The sequence below is a fragment of the Etheostoma cragini genome, chromosome 19, assembly GCF_013103735.1.
Source record: "Etheostoma cragini isolate CJK2018 chromosome 19, CSU_Ecrag_1.0, whole genome shotgun sequence".
NCBI lineage: Eukaryota > Metazoa > Chordata > Actinopteri > Perciformes > Percidae > Etheostoma > Etheostoma cragini.
Window position 1 is genome coordinate 18,028,715 of NC_048425.1, and position 23,301 is coordinate 18,052,015.

The window sequence follows — 23,301 nt, forward strand, 5'->3', positions numbered from 1 at the left end:
GGGGGGGGGGGGGGGGTGAGGTGCTGCACTTATACTCCATCTTTCACTGGCTCGCTGTAGATGATGGAGAGATGGGTGGGAGGTGGAGGTGGTGGTGGTGATGAGGGTGAGGTTTGAAGGCCTGGCGCTGTTTTGCCCTCAATTGCACGGCGGCACGCTGCAATAGACACCAATTAGAGGGAGGCGTAGAGTGAAGCTCTTCTAGATGAGCTCAGCCTGTGGCTCCTGTCTGACACACACACACACACACACACACACACAGCCTTAGTACATTTGTGTTTGCAAGAAGAATTTGATGATGAAGTGTTAGCACCAGCTAATGATTTAAAATGTGTGTACATCTTTGTGTTATGTTTGGATGTGTCAGCTCGGCCTATGGGGGGGAGTAAGGATTTATTTGAACCCCCTCCTTATTGTGTGTCTGATGCCAGAAGCTATGGGTTTATGTAAACCTTGGACCACCCCCAACACTCCAGACATGTCTCGTCTTTATTCTGCTGCTCCTCCCGTTGTGTGTGTGTGTGTGTGTGTGTGTGTGTGTGAGTGTGTGTGTGTGTAAATTGAAACAGATATTTGGAGATCAGACCTATTTCTGACCTCTCTGTAAAGGTCTCCTTCGTCCTGGCCTTTAACCCTTGAGTTGTCTTCCCGTCAAAATTGAAAATCAACACTTTCTTTGATGCTTTTTATCCATGTTTTTAACTTTTTCTTACGTTTTTTTGCTTTTTTTCCCCAATGTTTGTCATTTATTCGAGAATTTTCACCACTACGGGAACATTAACTTATTAACTTTAGTTTTTTTTGGGAACGTTTGCTCAATGAACCTCATTTATAGGAAATTATACCTAATGTTCGAGTCAGAAAAGCAGAAATTAGGAATTATTGAGACTAAAATTAAAGGAATGGATGTTGATGATAACCACAGACTGGAATATGTCAACTTTTACTCAATACTATTTCAAAATCACTTCCATTTTCCCTCCCAAATTCTATAAAATTGAATAAGACGCCCCAAAATGAATGAAAGTAGAGATTTGTACTTGCCAAAGAGCATTGGGTGGAATCAATCATGTTATTTTGGGTAGTTAAAAAGAACATTGAAATAGGACAACGAGTCAATTTGACCCGAGGACAACATGAGGGTTAAAGGTACAGTACTTGTAGTTTTGTCTCCCTGACACAAGATGCTGCTCTTGAGCTTTAAAGGCATTCAGGTTTTGAGAAGTCTGTACTTGCTCTTTCTTCCTCTCTCTCTCTTATAATTAATGTCTATAACAACATGTATTCACACACATTTTACAGTATTTTTCCTGTCTCTTTCTTACACTTTCTTTACACAAAGCGAATCTAGATAGAAAGAAGTAACGCTGGGGTTTTCTTTCCCTCTCCATCTCCTCTCCTGCTGTTCACTTTTACTGTCTCACAGCAGCCGGCTGTATGGTAACGGTGCAAACACCTCTCTGGTAGGGAGCTCACTACAGTAGCATATTTAGACAGCTGTAAGCCCAAAAGCTCCTGTGAAAACAGGGTAGAGTTTTTTTATGTGGGAGCGGGACGGGATGGGGGGTGCAGTGATCCATTGCAGCTCTCTTCCTGTGCGGTTACTCTTCAAGTCATGCATCCAAAGGTTTCCTGTCCCCCTCCATCACCTGGGCAAGCTCTGACTTGACACCAACCTTGAGGAGGACGCATGACGTCTCTTTCCATGAGCGTGCGCTCGCCGATTTTGTTTTGTAAACTGTGAAAGAGAAACTAGATGTAATTTCCACATTTCAACAGAAATATAAAGGAACCTTGCCCAAGGCGTGAGTTTTGTAATATAAACTTTCTTCAAAGTGTATTTAAGGGGAATGCTGTATTACTTGGCATGCTAACATAGTCTCTATTACACTTACACACACACGCAGTTTCTATTCCTTTTCTCTCTTCTCTTTCTCTGTCTCTCCCTCTAGCTTTTCCTCTTACACACACACACACACACACACACACACACACACACACACATCACCCATTACCCACAACACCCTCAGATACACAGATACAGGCTCCCATGACGTGCAGCAACATATCATCATTGCACAAGCCCTGTTATTCCATATCATGTATAATTTGACATTTCCCTGTGCAATCACTACCCACAGACTTCGAGACGTGGACATTTTTTTCAGTTTTATGTGCTGTACATAACCGTCATGTAGGCCGTATCATAAAACTGTTCTCCAAACAGTAGTTTAAAACCTGGAACATCTGATTTAGCTGCCCCTTTTGGCCACTTGTGGATAGCATAAACAAGCTGTTCACGCAACATTGAAGACTTGAAACATGTTTTAGTGCTGTACGTGTTACAAATATTTGCACATTGCACATTTATCATTTATTTATAGACGTGTTTGATGCCACCTGAGTTCAATTCCGCTCTCTTTTTAGGTCCATATTTGGTCTCCACCAACCTATAAAGACAATATATGGCAATTTAGATGCTAAATGAAGTTTGTTTTAGGTTCGGAAGCAGGGCCACGCATAAACCCCACCTCTAATCACCAGACTAACCTACATATACAGTGCTGCGCAGCCAGGCTCGTGTACCGGCCCATTGTACCGGCTCTTCCTAGCCTCCGTTGCTACCCCGGAAGAGGCAACCACCGGGCATCTTTCAGACAGGTTGCTAACGTCACGTCTACGTCTTCAAGCTCACCGGACAAGGGCTTCCCCTAGACTTAGACATCCTACCCGTCAATCGTAAGCCTTCGTCTTTCCAACTGGTCTGTCCTTACCCAACACCCAACGGTTTTCGGTTTCGTCCATTGGGGACCATGACTTTCAGTGTGGACCAACTGACCTGATTATAGAATATTGATTATAGCCTCTTTACTCACCACTGACTGGTATGACATCACACCTAGGATGTGACAGACATACACAGACCCACACACGTTATTTCCCTATCAGCTCTCAGTACAGCATCCAGTTTGCATCATTGGTCCTCGAGGTTTCCGCTCCTGGTTTCGCTTCTGGTTACATACAGAGCAGTGATGTCAGCTATTTTCGTCATTATCTTGTGGTCATACCGGATTCTGAGTTGTTGTTTTTTTAACTTGACATTGCGTTACTACAACAGCCTCATGTCCTGTTATTTTTCTATCATAGCAAAGGGCAGTTTTAAAGGTACTCCTTGCTTTTGGGCAAGAGTCTGAGAGGAAATTTGGAAGGAAGAATAGGTATTTTTTTGAGTTGGGTTTATCTTGAGGCTTTGGTGAAAAACCATAATATGTGTCCCCCGTGGGCCATATTTCCTTATTGACCTATTAGTCAGCGCCTTGTATTTGATATGCCAGTGGTTTTTGGAAAAGAAGGGCAAGACAGCGGGCGCGGGAGTGCTCTTTTCCATTTACTGTAAATCTGCGATCTGCTCAATGATTTTCGACAGGCTGAGCTGAAATGCTATCCAGCCAATTTTGCACAAGACGGATGGAAAGAGAGACGTAGACGTGATGGAGTGACAGTCTGAAAATGAGAGAAAATGCAGACGAAACAGTAGTGTGTATGGTTGAAATGAGTCACTATATGTGCTCTTTTTCCACTCTGTCCTCACTGCTCAGAATCGGCATTCAGGTTCTTGTCTTTCCTGTTCATACTGTGCCAACAAAGAGGACAGAAGTCAAATTAATCAAGGATCAGTTTATGATATATCCATCCATTCTTGTAGATAAATGCCATACGTCCTCCATTGCCTGTTGGCAGTTCGTTGCATCTTCTACTAGTTTCTTAGCTGATAACAGAAGCATATGGATTAGGAATTCTTGATCGCAGAGCTGCACGGTGGCAGGCTGATGGATTGCTTCCTCTCTCTAAACGGGGGTGCTGCAGGACAAAGCCCAGACGATGTGTTGAAGTGTGGCTGCTTAAAAGACCTGTCAGCAGCCCCAGCACCAAGGCAAGTTATGGACAGAGAGGTGTATCGCAGTAGAGCTTGTTATGTAACACAAGGGTTAATAAGAGTTTGCATGTTGAAATGATGTCATTTCAAATGCCTGTGGTTGAATATCAGCGTTTTGTTAACATGTGAAAAAAAAAATCTTGAATTCTCAAGTTGGCGAATGTAGTCATTTGTACTTTTTAAAAAGTTTGTACATATCAGAGCAAATTTTTGTTACTGTGTAACTTGACTGTCCGATTCATTTCTATGCAGACGACTCACAGATCTCCTTGCCTATAAAAGGTAAAGGTGCTGATTCCCTAAAAAGACCGCTTGATTGTTTTTGTGACATAATTTAATTTCTTTTTTAAATTTAATATACTTTACTCATCCCACAAGGGGAAACTACACTTTACACTCTGTTGTTATTACACACAGGCCTGAATTACACACACATGCTCAGGGCCTATACATGCACTAATGGAGAGGTGTCAGAGTGAGGGGGCTGCCCATGGAATGGTGCCCCAAGCAGTTAGGGGTTTGGTGCCTTGCTCAAGAGCACCTTGGCAGTGCCCAGGAGGTGAACTGGCACCTTTCCAGCTACCAGTCCACCAATATTCTTTGGTTCGTACGGGGACTTGAACTAGCCACCCTCCGGTTCCCAGCCCAACTTCCTACGGACAGAGCTACTGCCGCCCCAAGCCTAAAATAAAAGCCTGGATGGCTTTAAACCTTTTACATTTTAATGAAAGTAAAACCGAAGTTGTGATATTTAGACCCAGTAGTTCTCCTGGCGCCTCCCAACTGGACCTGGGTACCCTGACACCCTATGTCAAGTCCATGGCGACTAACCTTAGTGTTAAAATGGATAGTGAGTTTCAACAAGAGAAACAGATCAATTCTGTTGTAAAATCTAGTCCCAAAATGCTGCCACTCAACTCCTTACCACCTCTCGCCAACAAGATCACATTACACCTGTTCATGCCTCTCTTCATTGGTTTGCTTTAGAATCCATATTAGGATTCTGTTGTGTGTTTTTAAAGCTCTTTATGGTCGAGCCCCAGCATATATCGCTGAACTCCTACGCTCCTCATAGGTCGTTAAGGTCAGCGGACCAGCTACTCCTTGTTGTCCCTAGATTGTGGCACAACGACCAGCACTTTGGTCAACCTGGTTGTTTTAGATGTGCTTGACAAATAAAGTTGGATTAGATTTGGATGAGTTTCACACCCATTTTTTCTGCTTTGAATTGATACTCAGTCGTTCCTAAAAGCCATTCTTTTAAGTAATGTGCATGCATCATATTGACACAGCATTTCCAAATCAGTTCTACACATTCATTCAATTTCATTTTTAATGTACTGTTTTTTTTCTTCCATATACAGTCACTTGTTTGAACCCATTATCCTACAGATTGTGATCAGAATAATCAGCAGAAAAGACCCAGATTCATAGCCAGTTTTCTCCGATTTCAAAATGGCTAGTTCGTATATGAACAATAATAATAAAAGCCAACACGCTTCCGCCTGAGACGAGTCTTCATCAAGAAATGAGCGATTGCTTGAGAAGTGTTTTGCTAAAAGCCTCCTAGCATGCGTATAAAGGATTCAGTGAATTTTTGTGTTTCGCAAAGGGAATGGGAACAATGTGCTCAAAGTGTCATCCATTTGTCTTTAATTGTTCCCATATTTGTAGTTCAGGCCCAGGTGAAAACAAGGAAGTGAAGTACACACGGCCCGTTTGCTCCTCGTCGTTGCATCATTATTTCACCAAGTGATAAATGTCAGCGCTCCAAGGGTTAAAGCCTCCTTTTGACTACCTTTATCATATTACTATCACTTTCTCTGCTGGCCCCAGAGCCAAAGACAACACACAATGCATTTTCAACAATGAAAACCACATGTTACTGATGTGACTTTAGCTTTGCGTAGCACACACAGGAGATCAGACACGTCTTCCTGTGGCTAGAAGAGCTTCAGTGCTCTGTGAGTGTAAATACTCGGCAGTCTCACATCATGAATAACAAGCTGCTGAGACAAACCAGGTGCCTTTCTATTTGGAGTTGCCGCTTGGTGTCTCTGCAGTTGAACTGTTGTGTCTCGTTTTGCAATTATGAGAGAAGTTAACAAGAGAGTCTGTTTCCTGTCTGGAGTTCAAGAAGACCTGTGTTACAGCTTTTGAACTTCACTTCTCCTAACTCTCACGTCATGATCGCAGTCATTACTCAGGATGTTGGTTCTATGTCTCCTGGAGCTGTCGGATTATCAGTTTTCTTCAAGTAGATAATTACATTACAACGAAATTATTTTCCATGTTTTGGAGTATTTATCTAGGTTTTCCATTTCACGCACATTTGTTGCACTAATTCCCTTTTCTCCTTTCCTCGAATAACTGTCTACGGAGCGTGACATGCCCGTGGATGTCATATTTACAGTTCTGTATTCCTGATGGAGCCTATTGCAGCCAAAAATCTTTGGTTTCAGAGCATTGATTACCGCAAACAGCTGCAATATTGCTTCATCATAACCCAAACAGCCTCCTGAACACGCTGTCCAGGGCATCCGAAGTCACAGAAACTGGTTCTAATAACCTTAAAACAAAGAGAACGATGAAGGTATCAAACGTCCTAACAAAGAAAAACACAAGACATCATGTTCAAATGTGCCAGAGCGCTGTGTCAAACTGTTAAGAGCTGGACAGATTTGATCATAATCCAAAACTTTGATTGCCGTCAAAGAGGCTGAACCAATCACCAGTCAAGAGTTGTGCGTAATCATACATCTTGAGCCAAATCCCTGGTCCTCAAATGTATCGTACTAGTAGTACACACAACCAATCAGTCTGTAAAATGGGAATATATTAATGTTTCTTGTTGTTCCCCAGATGTTTCGATCAGGAAATAACAATAGAACAAGTGATGATTTAAGCACTGACAAGCCCCCTCTGCTTTTCAGTATCAGATAAAAGAGTTAGCTGTTTATTACTGATACTCGGGTCTACTGATTAAAAGTCCCAAATGACTTATGTAGCATTATGTCACCGGATAGAAGCCCGGTTCAGGGGCATAATAAAAACATCAGAGTCATTTATATTGAAATTCATGAGGAAACCAAAACAAATTAGTCACTCAGACAGGAAGGAGTTTGGGGTGATGGGGGGGGGGGGGGGGGGGGGGGGGGGGGGGGGGGGGGGGGGGGGGGGGGGGGGGGGGGGGGGGTGACACGGCCAGGATGCGTGTCGAATGTGAACATCCCCAGATGGAGCACTGAGGTCTTCTGTTCAGTTTCACAGGACCAGGAGAGAGGGGATGTTAACTATGGAGAGGAAGTCAGCTGCTACATGTTGTTTTATTGTTATTTTAATATTTAATTAATATCTGTTACTGGCACATTTATACTACAGTAATACCAATTAAGCAATTAAACTTCACAGTACTTGTCTGTTAAAATGCATGCAGCATGTTTGTATGTATAGGCCTAGTTTTTAGCCGTCACTCCGTCCGATGCTTAGCGCCTCCCAAGACGATTGTGATTTGTTTAAAGAAATGCCAATAAACCAGAGCAGGTTTTTCTCCAATCCCAGAATGCCGTGTGGATTAGCCAGACCCTCTTCTGCAGCACTGTGGAGGAAGGTCTGGCAAATCGAGACTAGTATAGGCCTAATTCTTACAAAAAAAGATAAGAATGTGATTTATGTAAAGGTGGGGCTTTTAAAATTAAAATCAAGCAATGTAGACTTTTTGGTCTACTTGAGGGCAACAAACTGAAATTAAAGCTGCAATCAGCGTTTGACGGGCCCTCGCCTCCTCGCACCCGAGACCAATCCCTACAGAATTTTGTGATTTTTCATAGATCTGACATGTGTGCAAGGTTTTGTGAGTTTTCCCGCATGTTAAGACCCTCAAAAATGAGAGAGACTGGAGAGGTGCGTGTTAATAATAATAATCCCTACAAGAACAATAGTTCCTTGCACGTTGTGCTAGGACACCGTTGGACACCCCAGGCCCTAAAAAACACCTGACATGCTATCACCTTTATAATTGTAATGGCTAACATGTTTGCACACAGTTGTCTATTTAAACTCACAGCAGACACCTAAGAAAAATATTAATATTTGCGTGGCAGGCAGTGAAAAGAACATTTTTTAGAGCAAACCCTTTGACATACGAGTTTGTCAAATGCTCCTCTCATAACATTAAAACATTGATAATGGCTGCTTTAAGTCAGCTACACGTTTTATTGACGAGTTTTCAAAAAATGAAGTACATTTTTGGAGAGTTCTGAAGGCTATGATATCCAGATGATGTGGCAATGTGGTCTCAATTGTAAAGCGCAAGGGATCAGTCGGGCTTGATGCTGGCTATGGGTCCATAAATAAGCCGTGGTGCTTAGCGTCAGCCCAGATCTGGATGCGGGTCCCACGCTCCCCGTTTCCTCCCAGCCCGCCTCGGCGACCAGCGGAGCTGACTCCAGAGGCTTTACATAGCTAATTTATACCCATCGCATTCTGTCATAACCTCTTTAAAATGCCACAGTGACCACGGTTGGGTTAAAGAGAGAGGCGGTCGGGGTGAGGGGTTGAGTTAGCCTGTGCAATCACCAGAAAGCTGCTAAAACATATGAGCTCTCCTGGGGGTGCTGATGGGAAAAGCTCTGTACTCGGAGCGTATGAACGCAGTCTCAGGAAGCAGTAAATGTCACTGCTGATTCTTAATTACCTGCCTCCTCTGCGCTCTGGGAGTTTTAGAGGCTTGCCCAGGTGGGATCGGATTGTGGTTACTGGCTTATTCAAAACGTCACTATAAAGAGTACAGTAAATGATTAAAAAATATTAGTTCTTGTGGATACATTTTTTGAATAAAGCAGAGGTGTTTCTTTCATTTAGATACTAATGATTGCATTGATTTACAGTATACTGATGTCCTTTTTAACATTGCTGTTTATGAGTGGAAATGTCAGTCTGTCGATCAGTTGGTCCACCACTATAATACCTCAATATTATGAATGGATTGCCATTTAATTTTTGACAACTTTCTTTCCCCACCATGGGGAAGCCATCCAGCACCTGATGTTCCGGGCCAATGCAAGCTGACAAGATCCGTATTATGCAGCTGCTATTCTGAGAAACAAATCATTTTGGTTTCCTCCATGCTGTAAAACGTTCTGGTTCCAGTATCCAGGCAGACCAAATGTCTCCCTCAGAAGGTCTGCAGGACTGTGTGTCAGCAGGGATAGGTCCGTTACAGGAAAAGTTGGTGTTTGTCTTTCCCTTGAGCACATTATTCATCCCCAAAATGGCCACTGGTCTTCCACTGTGGAAAATCAGAAATAGATTTAGAAAGAATTTTGTTGAGGAAAAGGAATAAGCATAAAGGTTGTGTAATACAGAGAAAGAGAGACTCAAAAGGGAACAGTGTGAATGTGTAGTGTCGGAAGATCTGAAAATTGCGCAAAGACGGTCGTTGAGTAGACACGAAAGGCAGCGCTAGATCGGCTTAATTAGATTGAAGAAGAGTCCAAAGAGACGAAAGGTAACGTCTCTAAAAATAGAGTCTTGAAGGGTATTGACACTAAGGGTGATCACGAAAGGCAGCACTAACATGGACTAATTAGTGTGAAGAAGAGTCAGAGGAGACGAAAGGTAACGTCTCTAAAAATAGAGTTGTGATGGGGGTGATCACGAAAGGCAGCACTAAATTTGACTAGTTAGTGTAAAGGTGGTCTCAAGTGGGTTAGGGTTAGGGTTTAGGGTTTTTACAGAGAAAGACAGAGAAAGACAGACTCAAAGGGTAGCACTTTAAAGAAAAAGTGTGAATGTGTGGTGTTGTAAATAGACACGAAAGGCAGCGCTAAATCGGCTTAATTAGTGTGAAGAAGAGTCCAAGGAGACAAAAGGTAACGTCTCTAAAAATAGAGTCGTGAAGGGTAGTGACACTGAGGATGATCACGAAAGGCAGCACTAAAATTGACCCACCTTGACCACGATATAGTATCCCAGTACTGAAAACCTAACTTTGCTTGTACCACTACTTGACTCAGCATTTCAATGGCTCTCCCTGTCATATTTAGTATTAACGATCAAGTAGTTCCTGAAAGGAAAAAGCTAGAAAACGATGCTAATCATTAAAGAACAAGAGGAAAAAAAGGACCAATATTTAAGGAGTATTTGAAGATGTTTTAGCTGTACGACTGCATACTCCGAGCTGCTGTTTTGCAGCTCACCTCCCATCTGGCTCGAATTGGATTTAGCTGATTGTCAGGGAATTACATCTTTATTTTAATCCTCTGGTTTTGAGGGGATTTGGAAGTGTGGTTCATTTTCAGCTGCACGTCGTAAAATCACTGTCCTGGTCAAACATTTTATACTCTGGCCCAGAAAGCTTTTTAAACAATGGCTTTGGTGTAAATCATGTCTGGAGCACATACGCCGTTTGTGGGGGTGGTGGGAGGCTACCATTTATCCCGACTGAACCATTTAAGTGTCCTCGTGGGAGCCAGGGGTTTGGCTCTTAAGCGTAACTTAATGTCAGTCCCTGGTAACTTTAGCTTCATTTGTCTCTTTTTTTCGGAGAACACTGGGCCTGTTAACTCAGGTCATCCCCACCGTAATAAGGCAATCTTTTAATTTGACCCTTTATTCCTCCATAAAGGAGTAAAGGAAGGATCAGTTAAACTTCTGTTGCCTGGAAAGCCTCCTAAAAAACACTGCCAGTTTACATTTCGATGTCATTTCGCACAAAAGTGCTTTTCTAGTCTAGTTTTAACCTACTGTGAGTGATGATAGAAGCAATGTTTTAAACTTGGAGGCATGTTAGTTGCTTGGTTTTCCATCATTATGTCAGAAAGTGAAAGCAAATTTAACTTAATTCTCCTCAACCCAAACAATTCATTTTCTTAAAGTTGCAGTGATTTGTGCTTAAACATACTGTATGGAGGAGCACTGTAAGTATAGTATTGAAAAAATACCCCAGTTGTGTTGCCAGATATACACTAGAATATGTTGTGTGGGAAAATAGCTAAAGTTCTAAGAAATACCTGGCCTGGTCATTTAGAGTTATGGTATGATCATAGTCTTTAGTTGAAGGCCAATGTCCTTCAGTATTTTCCATTAATAATAAGAGGGATAGTATGTAAGCAAGGTTGTCAAATGCATGTTTTGGACAGCAACCTCAAATCCTGGGAAGACTTCTTGATGCCGTTTGGGGTACAATGTGGTCCTTTCTGTCTATTTCAAAGTATTAAGTAAGTTTATATGGACCTAGTTGATTGATGTGCTCTAAACAAGAAGTTAGGTGGGGCAAGAAACAATAAGCAGCCAGTCAACAACAGTGTGAGACAAATGTAATCAGTGCAATAGTTTCCTAATGTCAAATGATTATAAAAAGAGACGAGCGAGAAAGGGAAATATTCTAAGGGACGCTAGTTTACAACCTGTCAGATTGTCCCGCACTCTTTCTTACCCTGTTGGACTTGTTAACGTGATTCAGACGTGTCCCCAGATCTCAGCAGATACTTTCTCAGGAACCCAATGTTAACATAAGGACTTGAAATGATGGCCAGGTCTACAAAAAAACAATCAGGTCCCTGTAATCTTCTAAAAACCCTTGAAGGCTTCCCTCATGTAACACAATACCCAAGCCTGCGCTTTTGTAAAATAACAATGCATATATATCTATCTATATCGTTTTTTTTCTCACCTCATCGCCTTCGCAGACCATTGTATAAACTGTGAGGAGACACCTCCAGCAGTGTTGTGGTAGAGATCAGGCTCCAAGTGAGTGTCAGTCAAAGCCGTTAATTTCCTCCTCGGGTGTTTAGTTTTAAACTCCGGGCACATCACCGATGCCGCGGTTTATTTTCAGAAAATCCCACATTTGCAAATACGAGAAGGATTTCTTCTGAAAGCAAATAGCGGAAGGTTATGGATTAAGAGTGCAAGGGGGGTATCATTTCTGTGTTGAAAACGTGCACCTTGTGCTGGAAACACAAAACACACCGGTGTTAAGTGGAGTGTGTGTGAATAATAATCTGCAGAATGTATAGACATCCCATACCACTGAGTCAAAAAGGCCGAGTCCCATGCTGTCTGCAGCAAGTTAAGACTTCCAGACTGGTTTGCTGTGTATAAGTCGAGTTTTTAAAGTGTGTGTGTGTGTGTGTGTGTGTGTGTGTTCTGGTTAAGTGTCAAGACATCCGCTCCCATGTTGTGATTAGGCTCGCTGCTGACTGTTTGCTCTGGAGTGCAGCACATTCCTCGCAGCCTTAATTGATAGCAATTATGTGGTGTTTGATTTGGTGTTTGATTGGGGGGGGGGATTGGAAGTCTTGATTCGAAGGGCACAGAGTTTTTATTGTCTTTGGAAACGCCGGGGTCGAATTCCTGAATGATCACTAGCTACCTTGTAAGTCACATCGAGGGGCACCACAGGGTTCGTACTGGCACTTTGACTGCTCTGTATGGTTTTTAAATGTCGGTTTCAGCTTTTCTTTTTGTGTCATGCCACTTCAAAACTGGAAAGTTACTCAGTGTGTAGTACATTCCCTCTACTCCAAGAGCTGTCCATCTTGCCGGTTGTTTTTCCGCCATAACCAGAGGTATTGTCCCTCCAGGGGACACCTGGCTCGTTCCCCACCTCCACGGTGCACATGCTCGCTGGCCTAAACTGCCAGATGTTATGAAAGGCTCTATTGAAGTTTAGCCCTTTAGCTCGTAAAAAAATAAAAAGCCACCGTGGCTGAGAAAGTCTGTGCGGATAGCTTTAGTGACCAAGCTATGTCATCTGATTTAAATGGGGCTCTCACATGTAAACACAGTCCCAAGTCTTGAAGTCATCTAGTCCCTATACAGTATATACTGGAGTCAGCATATCTGTGCATGCATGGTACTTGTTGTTCCAGAACATAATCATAAAAGGACCCGTCAAACCCAAAACATGCTCGCATATTAGCTTGCTGACATCTTTTGACATTTCCAAAACACAGCGTTGGCAGTAGACGGAACAAAGCTGTCCAGAGCTAAAAAGAAATGAAAAAACAGCGACATGAGCGAAATAAAATGAGAGAAAGGCCAGAAGGGGGAAAAAAGAGGAGTCTGAGAGGGAGAAATTTGAGATATCGGACGAAGAAATGGAAAAGAATCAAAGGGGAGAGAAAAATTGGTTTACAATTGTCTGTTTGCCATTATTCCTACTCTATGATTGACACACACACACACACACACACACACACACACACACACACACACACACGTGTGAAGTTGTGAAGTTGCAGCTGGCCCAGCTCCTTGTTTGAACTAGCACGCTTGACTGAGGCCCATTTATTGATTGGCTAGTGTGCCAGACCTGAAGGACCCGTGGGGCTTGGATCCCCCCCAAATACTCCCCCCACGTTCATGCACGCACGCACACACACACACACACACACACACACACAGTCCCACACAAACACTCCCAGTCCTCCTTCCCTCCCCTTCCCTAAGTTACTCCTGAGGAAGAACGGCAGCGAGTCAGAGAGGCTACGGCAGGCAGACAGGACACACATAGGGACCCGGAGAGGACAGCGTCACACACTGGGCTCACACACAACCAAACACACACTCACAACTACAGTGATTGGCTCGCACACCTTGAAAAGGAATGGAGCAAGATTTTTCATCTTGCAAGCTACTGGTGACAGCTCTTCTTATCCTGGTACTGTAACGTTTCCTTCTTTTTTTTATCAATTTTCATCCTGGAAAACTTCATTACTTTCAGTGATTTCTTTGATTTATTTAATCTTTAATTCCCTTAAAATTCTTGTCACATCAAGGAAAGATTGTCTCACCGTGTAGGAGTGTGTGTGCAAGTAGAGTTTGATTATCTGCACTGTTCGGATTGTGTAGTCCTTTCAGGAGAAGCTTTAATAAGGCAGTTGATGTGGACTCCTGCTCTAAGTCCCCATGTCTCCTCTGTGTCATTGATCTACGTAGACTGAGGTCAGCTGTCTGGTCTAAGGTTAGGACTCCCTGTTACATCACAGCGACTGCCTCGCCTGTGGCATTGCGTCCCGTGCAGTGCCGTGCAGACGACAAGGGATTCAGCAGATGTGCAAATATCATATGTCTTGGCGACTGTAAAGGCCATCGTACGCGTATTGACACAGTCTGCAAAAAAAAAAAAAAAAAAAGGCACCGGAGTCTGGTTTTATTCCCCTGTCGAGGAGTTTTCCATCTTTCAAGGAAAATCTCCTTAGTCCCAGCTGCTGACAGGTGACTTAAATAGAATCTGTCCATCAGAATAACACAATGTGGAGATCCCTGGTCTTTTATCTTATGCTCATTTCCTCTCTTCCAGTTGATGTGAAAACATTGGATGGGTGACGAGACCTTCCTTCTCATAGCATTGGAGCCAGACAAAAAATGCGTCTAAATGCACATGCGTTTCTGTGTAAATGGTCCTGTTGCTTTGCAAATAAAACCTCGGAAAGATTAGAGCAGGAGGTGGGACGTGTAGTGATGGAGAGTGATGAAGGCTCCAAGTGGATATCCGAGCCTTTTGATTATTGGATCCAAATCCCAGCAGGACGCGGGTCGGACTCGCGGAGCCTTGTGTTCCTCCGCCTTCGTTGAGAACACTAGCAGCCCAGTCCGCCAAACGACCTCAGCTCCATCCCTCGGTCCCTTCATCCACTTCCTCTCCTCTGTCTTCACCCGCCTTGTTGTGCCCCCAGCTCTCTTGGCGTCGCGACACACAGCTCCCGGCCATAATGGACTGCGAAGTTCCCTGATTGCTTTTCAAAGGAGATTTAAGGGGGTGTGCTAAGAGCACCGACGGTGTTTATTTACCGTGGATCCAAACACTGGAATAGTTGGCCCGCGCATAAAGCAGCGCCGTTGTCGATACGCTTGGCTGTGTGTGTGTTTAGGTCTTGCTGTTCCCCTCTGCTGTTCCTCAGGCATCATCAGCACTGACGGCCATTCACATCAGTCCCTACGCACTTTTAATAACGCGGACCCAGCACCCCCGCTCCGCAGCATGGGTGTTTTTCCTACCGTGACCCAAAGAAAATAATCAAAGCAGTAATATTACCTTTATATCTGCTTTCCTCTGCAAGATCCATTCATCTTTGTTGACGGAGCACAATGCCGTGCTGTTGGGAAAGACGCCAAAGAGGTCAAAATAACTTGAGTTTTTCCACTTAAACGACAAGGCCATGTGTATCTCAAGTGAAAGGCTGGACATTCACTTTAAACTATTTATCAGCTCCATGGGCATAAATCTTTTTAAGAGCAGGTGTTACACATAAAGTTCCCATAGTTCCTGCATTATTCAGTGTGTTCAGGGTAAGAGGGCTTGTTGTGTCTCACAATTCATTCATAATCTGCAGGATTTTGGATGTTTTAAAAAACTCTTGTGCCATCACAAGCTGTCGTCGTAGCGGGAGGCTGTCTTAAGTGCACAGAAGCTGCATTTCAGCAATCCTAAATATTCTTTCATGGTTCACCAACCCCTGAAAAGACTGCCTCAGGTTATTGTTAAAAATGATCATTTTAAAATTTTTATTTTATTTTATTTATATATATTTTATTGAATGTGTTTGCACCTCTAGTTTTTTAAATTGCTGCTGCCATACGAGGTGGATGATTTGTCCCAGTGTTAGTTCCAACGTCTTCTTTTTTAATTTCCCAGGTTTTCATCCATTCAACAGGTATAGAACCGGTTTTTCGGCAGCTTTTGAGTTTAATACCACTTGTTCTAGATAGCAAAAATAGCAATCTTTTTTCCTTTTCACTCCATCCGAGCCTATAACGTAGCAATCTAACTTTATTCAGTCAGGTCTGCAAAGGGCATTAAGAAGAGCTACGTTGCTAAGTAAAGCCAAGTCAGAGAAACAACTCATGTGGCATAATCCACATCCAACACCTTCTTTAGAGCAAGGTGAGCCAGTCCACTCAAATCTAATCTGAAAATACAAAAGGCCTTGGAATGCAAAGAAGACTTAAATGAGCCTAAGACTTGGCTGTCACTCTATGTCTAAGATTCACATTGTCTATGCAGTCGCAGAATTCATCTTCATATAATAATATTGACTTTGGATCCCAGAATAATATCCCTACCTGTGCTGCCAAATACAGCACGATGCAATTAACAAGCAGACACATACAAGTGTGGCCCGGAGTTTTAGAGAGGAATACCATTTCATTATCTAAAGAGTATTCAAATGGACAAAAATTTGGAGTTTTTGATTACTTCCCCTTGCAGTTTCTCTCATCCTGTCACATGCACTTGTGTTTTCAGCAGCTCCTGGAATTTAATTCAGGATCTCCACTAGCAAAACCGAAAAGACCACGCCTCATGGCTGGGGACTATTCATACAGGTTGCTTCCATTGCAGCTACTCTATTTTATCATGTTAAATGTCTGGCTGGGTCTTGACAGGAATTAGGACAACGGTAATAATGGTGGAAATGCGAAATGGAAACTGCTGGAGGATACTTTACTAACTCTTCTCTTCCTTCACTTCCGCTCTTGTCCCTTCTCCTGGTGTGTAGAGCTCGCGGACGGCCCGATCGGAAGAGGACAGAGACACTCTGTGGGATGCCTGGGGTTCGTGGAGCGAATGCTCCCGGACCTGTGGAGGAGGCGCCTCGTACTCCCTCCGACGATGCCTCAGTTCCAAGTAAGGTCGCCTCTCAGCCAAATCTAATCCGAGAGTCGGATACTTACTTTCATATGTAACAATGTAGTGGACATGGGCCACTCCATGGGGGGGTGCTCAGGATTTTGCATAGTGCAATATGTAGTACATTGTCGTGCTAACTAATCTACTAACAACATCGCGTATAAGAGATAGGGTTGCTGCATGAAATATATTTCTATTTTGAGAACCAGAGACACACAAAATTGACATTTGCGAGTGCAGTACTCACAGAATGATGCTTTGTAATAAGTTTTGAGAAAGGAGGGGGATTACTGTAAACTAAATATATGTCTAATTTCAAGTTCGAAACTCCCTGACCTATAGATAAATGGAAACATCACATGGACCATTTGTAAGCGTGTGTTCAAACGCTATCCGAGGTAATAACCTCGTTTAAAGAGCAAATTCCGGACTGGGGTTGGACTGGTTTCCATTAAAGTGCCATATCATGGCTTTAAGATTCAAGAGAGGGTAAGAGAAGGATGGGGGGGGGGGCTCTTTTTTGTAGCTTACAGCCGTTCTGCCAAATCAATCCAGGCAGTGTCCCTAATAGTGTGAGTAAATCTCACCATTCCCATGGGCTGTAATGAAAGCGCTTAAAATACGCATGACTGTAATGTGACTGTTAAATTGCCCTGGGGGGTCAGCTGACATCACTTGCCCATCCACCTCCTAAAACTGTCTAGACGGCCGCATGAGCCTAAATCTTAATTTCATCAGTGACAATGGGGATCAGGTTTTTGGTGATGGGCCACAATCAATGTCCCTTGCCAAAGTACATGTCACTTTTAATAAGTCTTTTCTGCGATAGGGTTCGGGATCTCTAAGCAGTGAACCCACATTGGTTGGAGTCCCACTGCTCATCATCTCGGCTTAAGTCTCAGGACAAACTGGAACTTGCACTTTGGACCTCTGTTTCATCCTCGTGCCAAAGTTACCCGGTTGGTTAGGCTTCCAGCTAACCCTGTGGGCTTCGAGATTAAAGCCCGAGGCCAAGTGTGCTGGGCAAAGTGCTCAATTACACATGGATTTGAGGAAAGAGGAAAAGAAAGGAGAAAGAGGGAACGAGAGGGTATGTTTTCTATAGAAATGTTGTCACATTTATAGCCTGGGAAATAGCTGCAGGGTGACTTCACCGCGTTCCTCTATTTTACAGTTCTCCAAGAGTATTGCTCTCTCACTAAAGGTTTCGCTGCCAAAGTCCCCTCTGTTTCTGTTCGGGGCTTTGGGGGGGGCTCAAGCAGTGACCGGAGCAGCCAGCGAGACCATAAAACATTACAACTACCCAAAGACACACTGACGAAACAGGGCAGACCACAGCCGAGGTCACAACCGAGAGGGTACCGAGACGTACCCTAGGGTGCTTCCAGCGTGCCATGAAGCCAGGCTAAAAAAGCTGTCAAAACCTCAGAGTCACTGTGCCATACCGCCCATGTGCTGCACTGTAAACATTGAGTTCAGTGGTTTTTTCAGGAGTCCATTTAACAATATCAGCAGCAGCCATTTCTCTTTGCTTGCCCAGATTCTTTTGGTCAGGCACACCTCAGACTGCCACTGGCAGTAAAAGCGATTGACGTGTTCAAAGGTGTTTGGGGTTTGAGTTCCATGTGGGATGTAGGCAGTGTGTGTGTGTGTGTGTGTGTGTGAAGACGTACATGTAAGTCCAGGCGGGTATGTGTCTTTTGGCAGGAGCAGTATTGTATGGGGTTCTTGAGGAAATGGCGGGACCCTACCGTCCCACCTCACCCCACCTCACCCTGCTGTTTCGTGGGAATGAGGGAGCAGTAGCTTGGAGCCGGGTCGCAGATCAAACAGCGTCATTAAAGAGCACAGCAGAAGGCCCTGTGTGTGTGTGTATGTGTGTGTGTGTGTGTGTGTGTGTTTGTTTGTGTGTTTGACACCTTCCAAACCAATACCACTCCAACTCTCTGACCTTTAAACAAATGCACTTACGTAGGACCTTCTGCAAATGTAGATGCCCAAGGGTTAGCCAACCTCCCAACAGTCCACACACAAGTAGCACAGACTAAACACAGATCGCCTGGCCCCCATTAGTCCCCCCCCCCCCTTGATCGCAATCTCCATTATTAACAACCACAAAGAAGCAAGTGTGGACATATGGATTGGGTGTCATGGCAAGAGAAAGCGCTGCTCCAATCTTTTACGAGGCTCGTCAGATTAGATTTTTTTGTCATTAATTTTTATTAAAAGAGGCCGGCCTTGACTTCATTTTAACTCCGTTTGAATAACTGAAAGAGTAGTGCACCCTATTGACAACTGTGCATCATTGGGCAGGAGCAAGGAACAATCAAATAACTTCTCACCGCTGGTAAGGATGTTTTTGTTCTTCATTGGCTCACTGATTTGCAGAAATTACAGCCAGTTGTGTTAAATGACAATTTGGGGATTTCACCAAAGCCATACCACAGCTGTGTTTAAAGTCTTTAAATGGTGTGGTAGTTAAAAGTGAATTTTCTCCAAGGCAGTGACTAATTAAGCGGCTCTAATTAACTTGGGCCTGGCACCTTGATTACGTCTCCTACTTTACAGAAGAGGAGACCACCCTGTTCCCAAACTACTAGAACTGTTGGGTCCTTGTAAATTCTGGAGTGTGGTCTAGACCTGCTCTATCTGTAAAGTGTCTTGAGATAACTCTTGTTATGAATTGATTCTATAAATAAAATTGAATTGAATTGCTTCTCAACAGTGCCAATGAGCCCATGTCATGCCAGAATCGACAATAACAAGCTGTGTGCAGATTGTGTAGAAGTCAATCATCAAAGGAATTAAAATGCAATTGGGGACCAAATGTCATCCCATTGTATAGTTGTGGAAATATCGATTAAAACCTCATGACGTCATCACTCGGATACGTCATCTGGGAACCATGAATGTCTGTACGACATGTTGTTCTAGTCCATCTTCTCTGAATAAGTGAAAACTTTGATTTGAGGATGGCACTAGATGAAAAGTCAGGGGATCAATAAAGCACTTTGGATTCATCCTCTGGGCACCATGGACACATGTTCCAGATTTCATGACAATCTGGTCCAATAGTTGCCGATAGCCAATAGTTTCTGCTGTCGCTTAGTCCTCCATCCTTCCTAGATGACCTGACGGCTCTATTTCCTAAATTGATCAACAGCAGAGCTGACAGCAAGAGCATATTTCAGCCATGACAAACTCAGCCACATCTCACATGCCCACTGGCCTCAAGTGGATCAATATTATGGCAAAGGTTCTGGAGCCCTGGTTGCAATTACTTTCAATCTCACGAGAAGAGATGATGACGTATATATGGACATTATGAGCCAAACAAATCTTACTGCATGTCCAATATTATAGGAAGTTATTTCTATTGATTTTTCATGGTTTCAATAGACTTCAGTCCATTTTTGTCTTAGGATGAGGATGAGGATGAGGTCTTGTGTGGAGTGTACTGATGAATTTGGTGTCTATTTGGCAGAAAAGACCAGGGTCATAGTCGGTGAGTTATGTGTTATGTGCTCTTTTTTTCTTAACCTATGATGACGCCATGATGAATCCTCAGTCCCGGCCCTACTTCTGCTTAGCCTCGACTTTCTAGCTTCCAAATTCAAGAGGACATGGAAAGAGAAATTCATTTGATTCCCTTTTTTTGTAATCAACGTTTAGTTTATATACTGCTCGTTGTCCCACTGATCCAGAACTTTGCTATCTGTCTCTCAACTCTTGGTCTTTGTTCATGTCCAAGCCCCGTGACCTGCTGTTTGGCTTGGCAGAGGGGACCGTCTGGATACGTCACAGGATCTAATGTTCTTGCCATGCCACACATTCACTCCCTCCGCTCTCTGGAATAACAGTGTAAAAATCCTCAAGCCCTCGTTCCTCCGTGAGTCCAAAACTCTGCGCTGTTGCCTCCAATCAGGATTCCAGATTAGCTAAGGGCAGATGACACTGGAATTCTTCTTAAGTTCCCCAACTCAAAAGAATATCCCTTGATTAGTTTCCACTGGGGTCTTGGATAATTGGCCTATCATAGTCACCATCGATGGTTTATCATCACTCAGCATCAAAGCACAAAGGAATCCTAATTTTCAGTAAGTGGGGAGCTCCATATTTTAGGCAAAGACACTGCAGACTGTCATGCAGATAGTCGGGATCCAAACCGCCTCCAATCTGTTCAGCAGACAGGGCTCGGATAGCCCTGCCGGGTCTGCTTCACTACTGGATGTGCAGTACTGTTGCTTTATGATTTTTTTTACAGACTGATCACTAAGACAAATGAGAATTTAGTACTATATTTTAGTATTTCCAGTACCAATGGATGACTGGTTGTCCCATTTTGCTTATTATCCAGATCATTTTGTACCTCTTAGCTATGCTAGTTTGAAATGACTCATAATTTCTTATTTGCTAGATTGATATAAATGCAGGACATAGCAATCACTCCTTTACTTGTGAAATCCCATCTGTCTTTGTATTTCTGCATTGTCCCATTGTGAGAACCAATCTGTTACTGATCCCGTGTTTGCTGGCTGCCACATCCGCGCCGTAGGACTCAGCAGTTCTAATACCAGTGTCCCGGGCGAATATGATGGCGTGGTTTGTTTTATCATTTGCTCCACAAAGCCAGCTCACCCGCATGCTCATCTTCTCTTCTGCAGGACCTGCGAAGGCCAGAACATCAAATACCGCACGTGCAGTAATGTGGTAAGTTTGGCAAGCTCAACTTTATGTAATGGACGTCAAGAGAGCTTTCAATTCCTCCCACCAAGACACATTTAAATTATGATATACTTTGTATTAGTTATATTTATACATGTTGTTTCTCCTCAGGATTGCCCTCCAGATGTTGGGGATTTCCGTGCCCAGCAGTGTTGGGCTCACGCTGACGTGCAATACCAGGACCAGTACCACGAGTGGCTCCCTGTGTACAACGACCCGGACAACCCCTGCGCCCTCAAGTGCAAAGCCAAGGGCTCGGGTCTCGTGGTGGAGCTAGCGCCCAAGGTGCTGGACGGGACGCGCTGCTACACCGAGTCCTTAGACATGTGTATCAGCGGAGCCTGCCAGGTAGGAGAAAGAACCAGGGAGCTTTATTCTTGTCATCCATTGCTGTGTTGTATATTTTTATTATTGTATCCATCACAAGAAGTCAAATTTAGACTCACATTACGGAGACTACATAGAAAAGTAACCTTTAGTTTCAGGTTTCCGTTTCACAATTTTGGGGTCCCAAGACAGACCTCACAGATACCTGGAAGTATCTGGAGTAAATCTGGAAGATGCACCTTCCAGCGTGTAGTCTCATACCAATGTGTTGTATACATGTACTGTATGGGCTGGGATTCCAGACATCTTTCTTATTATGGCATATTTAAATTGTTTTATGAAAATGACATAGAATAGAAATGGCAGCTTATTAAAAAGGAAAGCGAAGGAAGTCAATCATGTTAAATTGTAACCATATAAATTAAGGGAATTTCTTTCTAAAACTGAATATATTTATACGTACTTAATATACACAAGGATGTATTACTGGCTCTGGAGTTATGGCATTACAGTGCATTTGGATGCAAGAGTCAACAAGTACATGAAGTCAAGACAACCCATACACAGGAGGTGGACTTCAACACTACGTCATGCCATCTGCTTTACAATTGGACTCCCCCCCCCCCCCCCCCCCCCCCCCCCCCTCCCCCCTCCCAACGAGAACAATATTTAAAATTAGTTTTTTGACTGACAGTCCAGGAAATAGTTTACAATGCATTTTTTTCCCTGGTTGAATGAAATTACGTCCCGAGGCGTTGGGTCTCTTACCGTGCTTAGAATGCGGTTTTGGTTTAGTCTTACCGACAGACATTGTGAAAATCATCAACCAACTACGCATGGTTGCAGATAATGTTTGTTAAAAAAAAAACAATGGGGAACAATTTTTCGAAAACCTCCCATAAGGGATGTTTCAAACAACAGATCTGGGATGAATATGGAAGGGTGGAGACCCTGAGGGTTGTTTGGATCATTTGGTTAGAACATTTACATGCTGGGATGAAGGAAGACATTTTCTACTTTTACTTGGACTCTTCCCCATTTTACTTAATTGGAGTTTGTTTTGAAGCTGAAGATGAAGAGATGCTATCCAAGTCTTGGGTAATGTCTTTTTTTGGATTATGCGTTTGTCTATGTTTTCTAGATTGTGGGTTGTGATCATGAGTTGGGGAGCACGGCAAAAGAGGACAACTGCGGCGTCTGCAATGGAGACGGCTCGTCCTGCAGACTGGTGCGGGGACACTACAAATCCCAGCATGCTTCAGGAAAAAGTAAAGAGTCTTCGCTCGGCCAGCTTTTTTCTGTTCAAGCTAAACTTAAAAACTATTTTGTTCTGCCGATTTTAATCATTAGGGTTGGAGAAATCTGATTGGATTTGATGAATTTTCTATGAGTATTGATGTATTGATGGATACTATTTTCCTCCCTCCGTGTGTTTGTCTCACCCAAGCTGAGGACACAGTTGTTGCCGTCCCCTACAAGAGTCGTCATGTGCGTCTGGTCCTGAAAGGCCCGGATCACTTGTGTAAGTCCTGGTAGGTCCAGGGTGCCCTTCCATCCAAAACCGCTCAAAAAGACCTTTAGGTGATATTATGTTTTATTATAATATTACTTTTTCATTGTATATGTTACACTTGCTAAGCCTTTCTGATGAATATCTCACCCAAATAATATAAAA

The 23,301-nt window shown here is 43.3% G+C and overlaps 1 protein-coding gene across 4 annotated transcripts in view; it reads left to right on the top strand.

Annotated features, from left to right (window-relative positions):
* Nucleotides 1–23,301, top strand: part of LOC117934707 (ADAMTS-like protein 1) — an 80,718-nt gene that overhangs the window by 39,610 nt on the left and 17,807 nt on the right. For 3 of the 4 annotated variants that reach the window (XM_034856585.1, XM_034856582.1, XM_034856583.1), the window contains exons 3-7: nt 16,444–16,571; nt 21,239–21,284; nt 21,411–21,647; nt 22,768–22,894; nt 23,074–23,148. In XM_034856585.1, the coding sequence (XP_034712476.1) occupies nt 16,444–16,571; nt 21,239–21,284; nt 21,411–21,647; nt 22,768–22,894; nt 23,074–23,148 (613 nt within the window). Of the gene's footprint in view, nt 1–13,413; nt 13,605–16,443; nt 16,572–21,238; nt 21,285–21,410; nt 21,648–22,767; nt 22,895–23,073; nt 23,149–23,301 lie in introns of those variants that run through there. The other variant, XM_034856584.1, reaches the window with a different exon arrangement.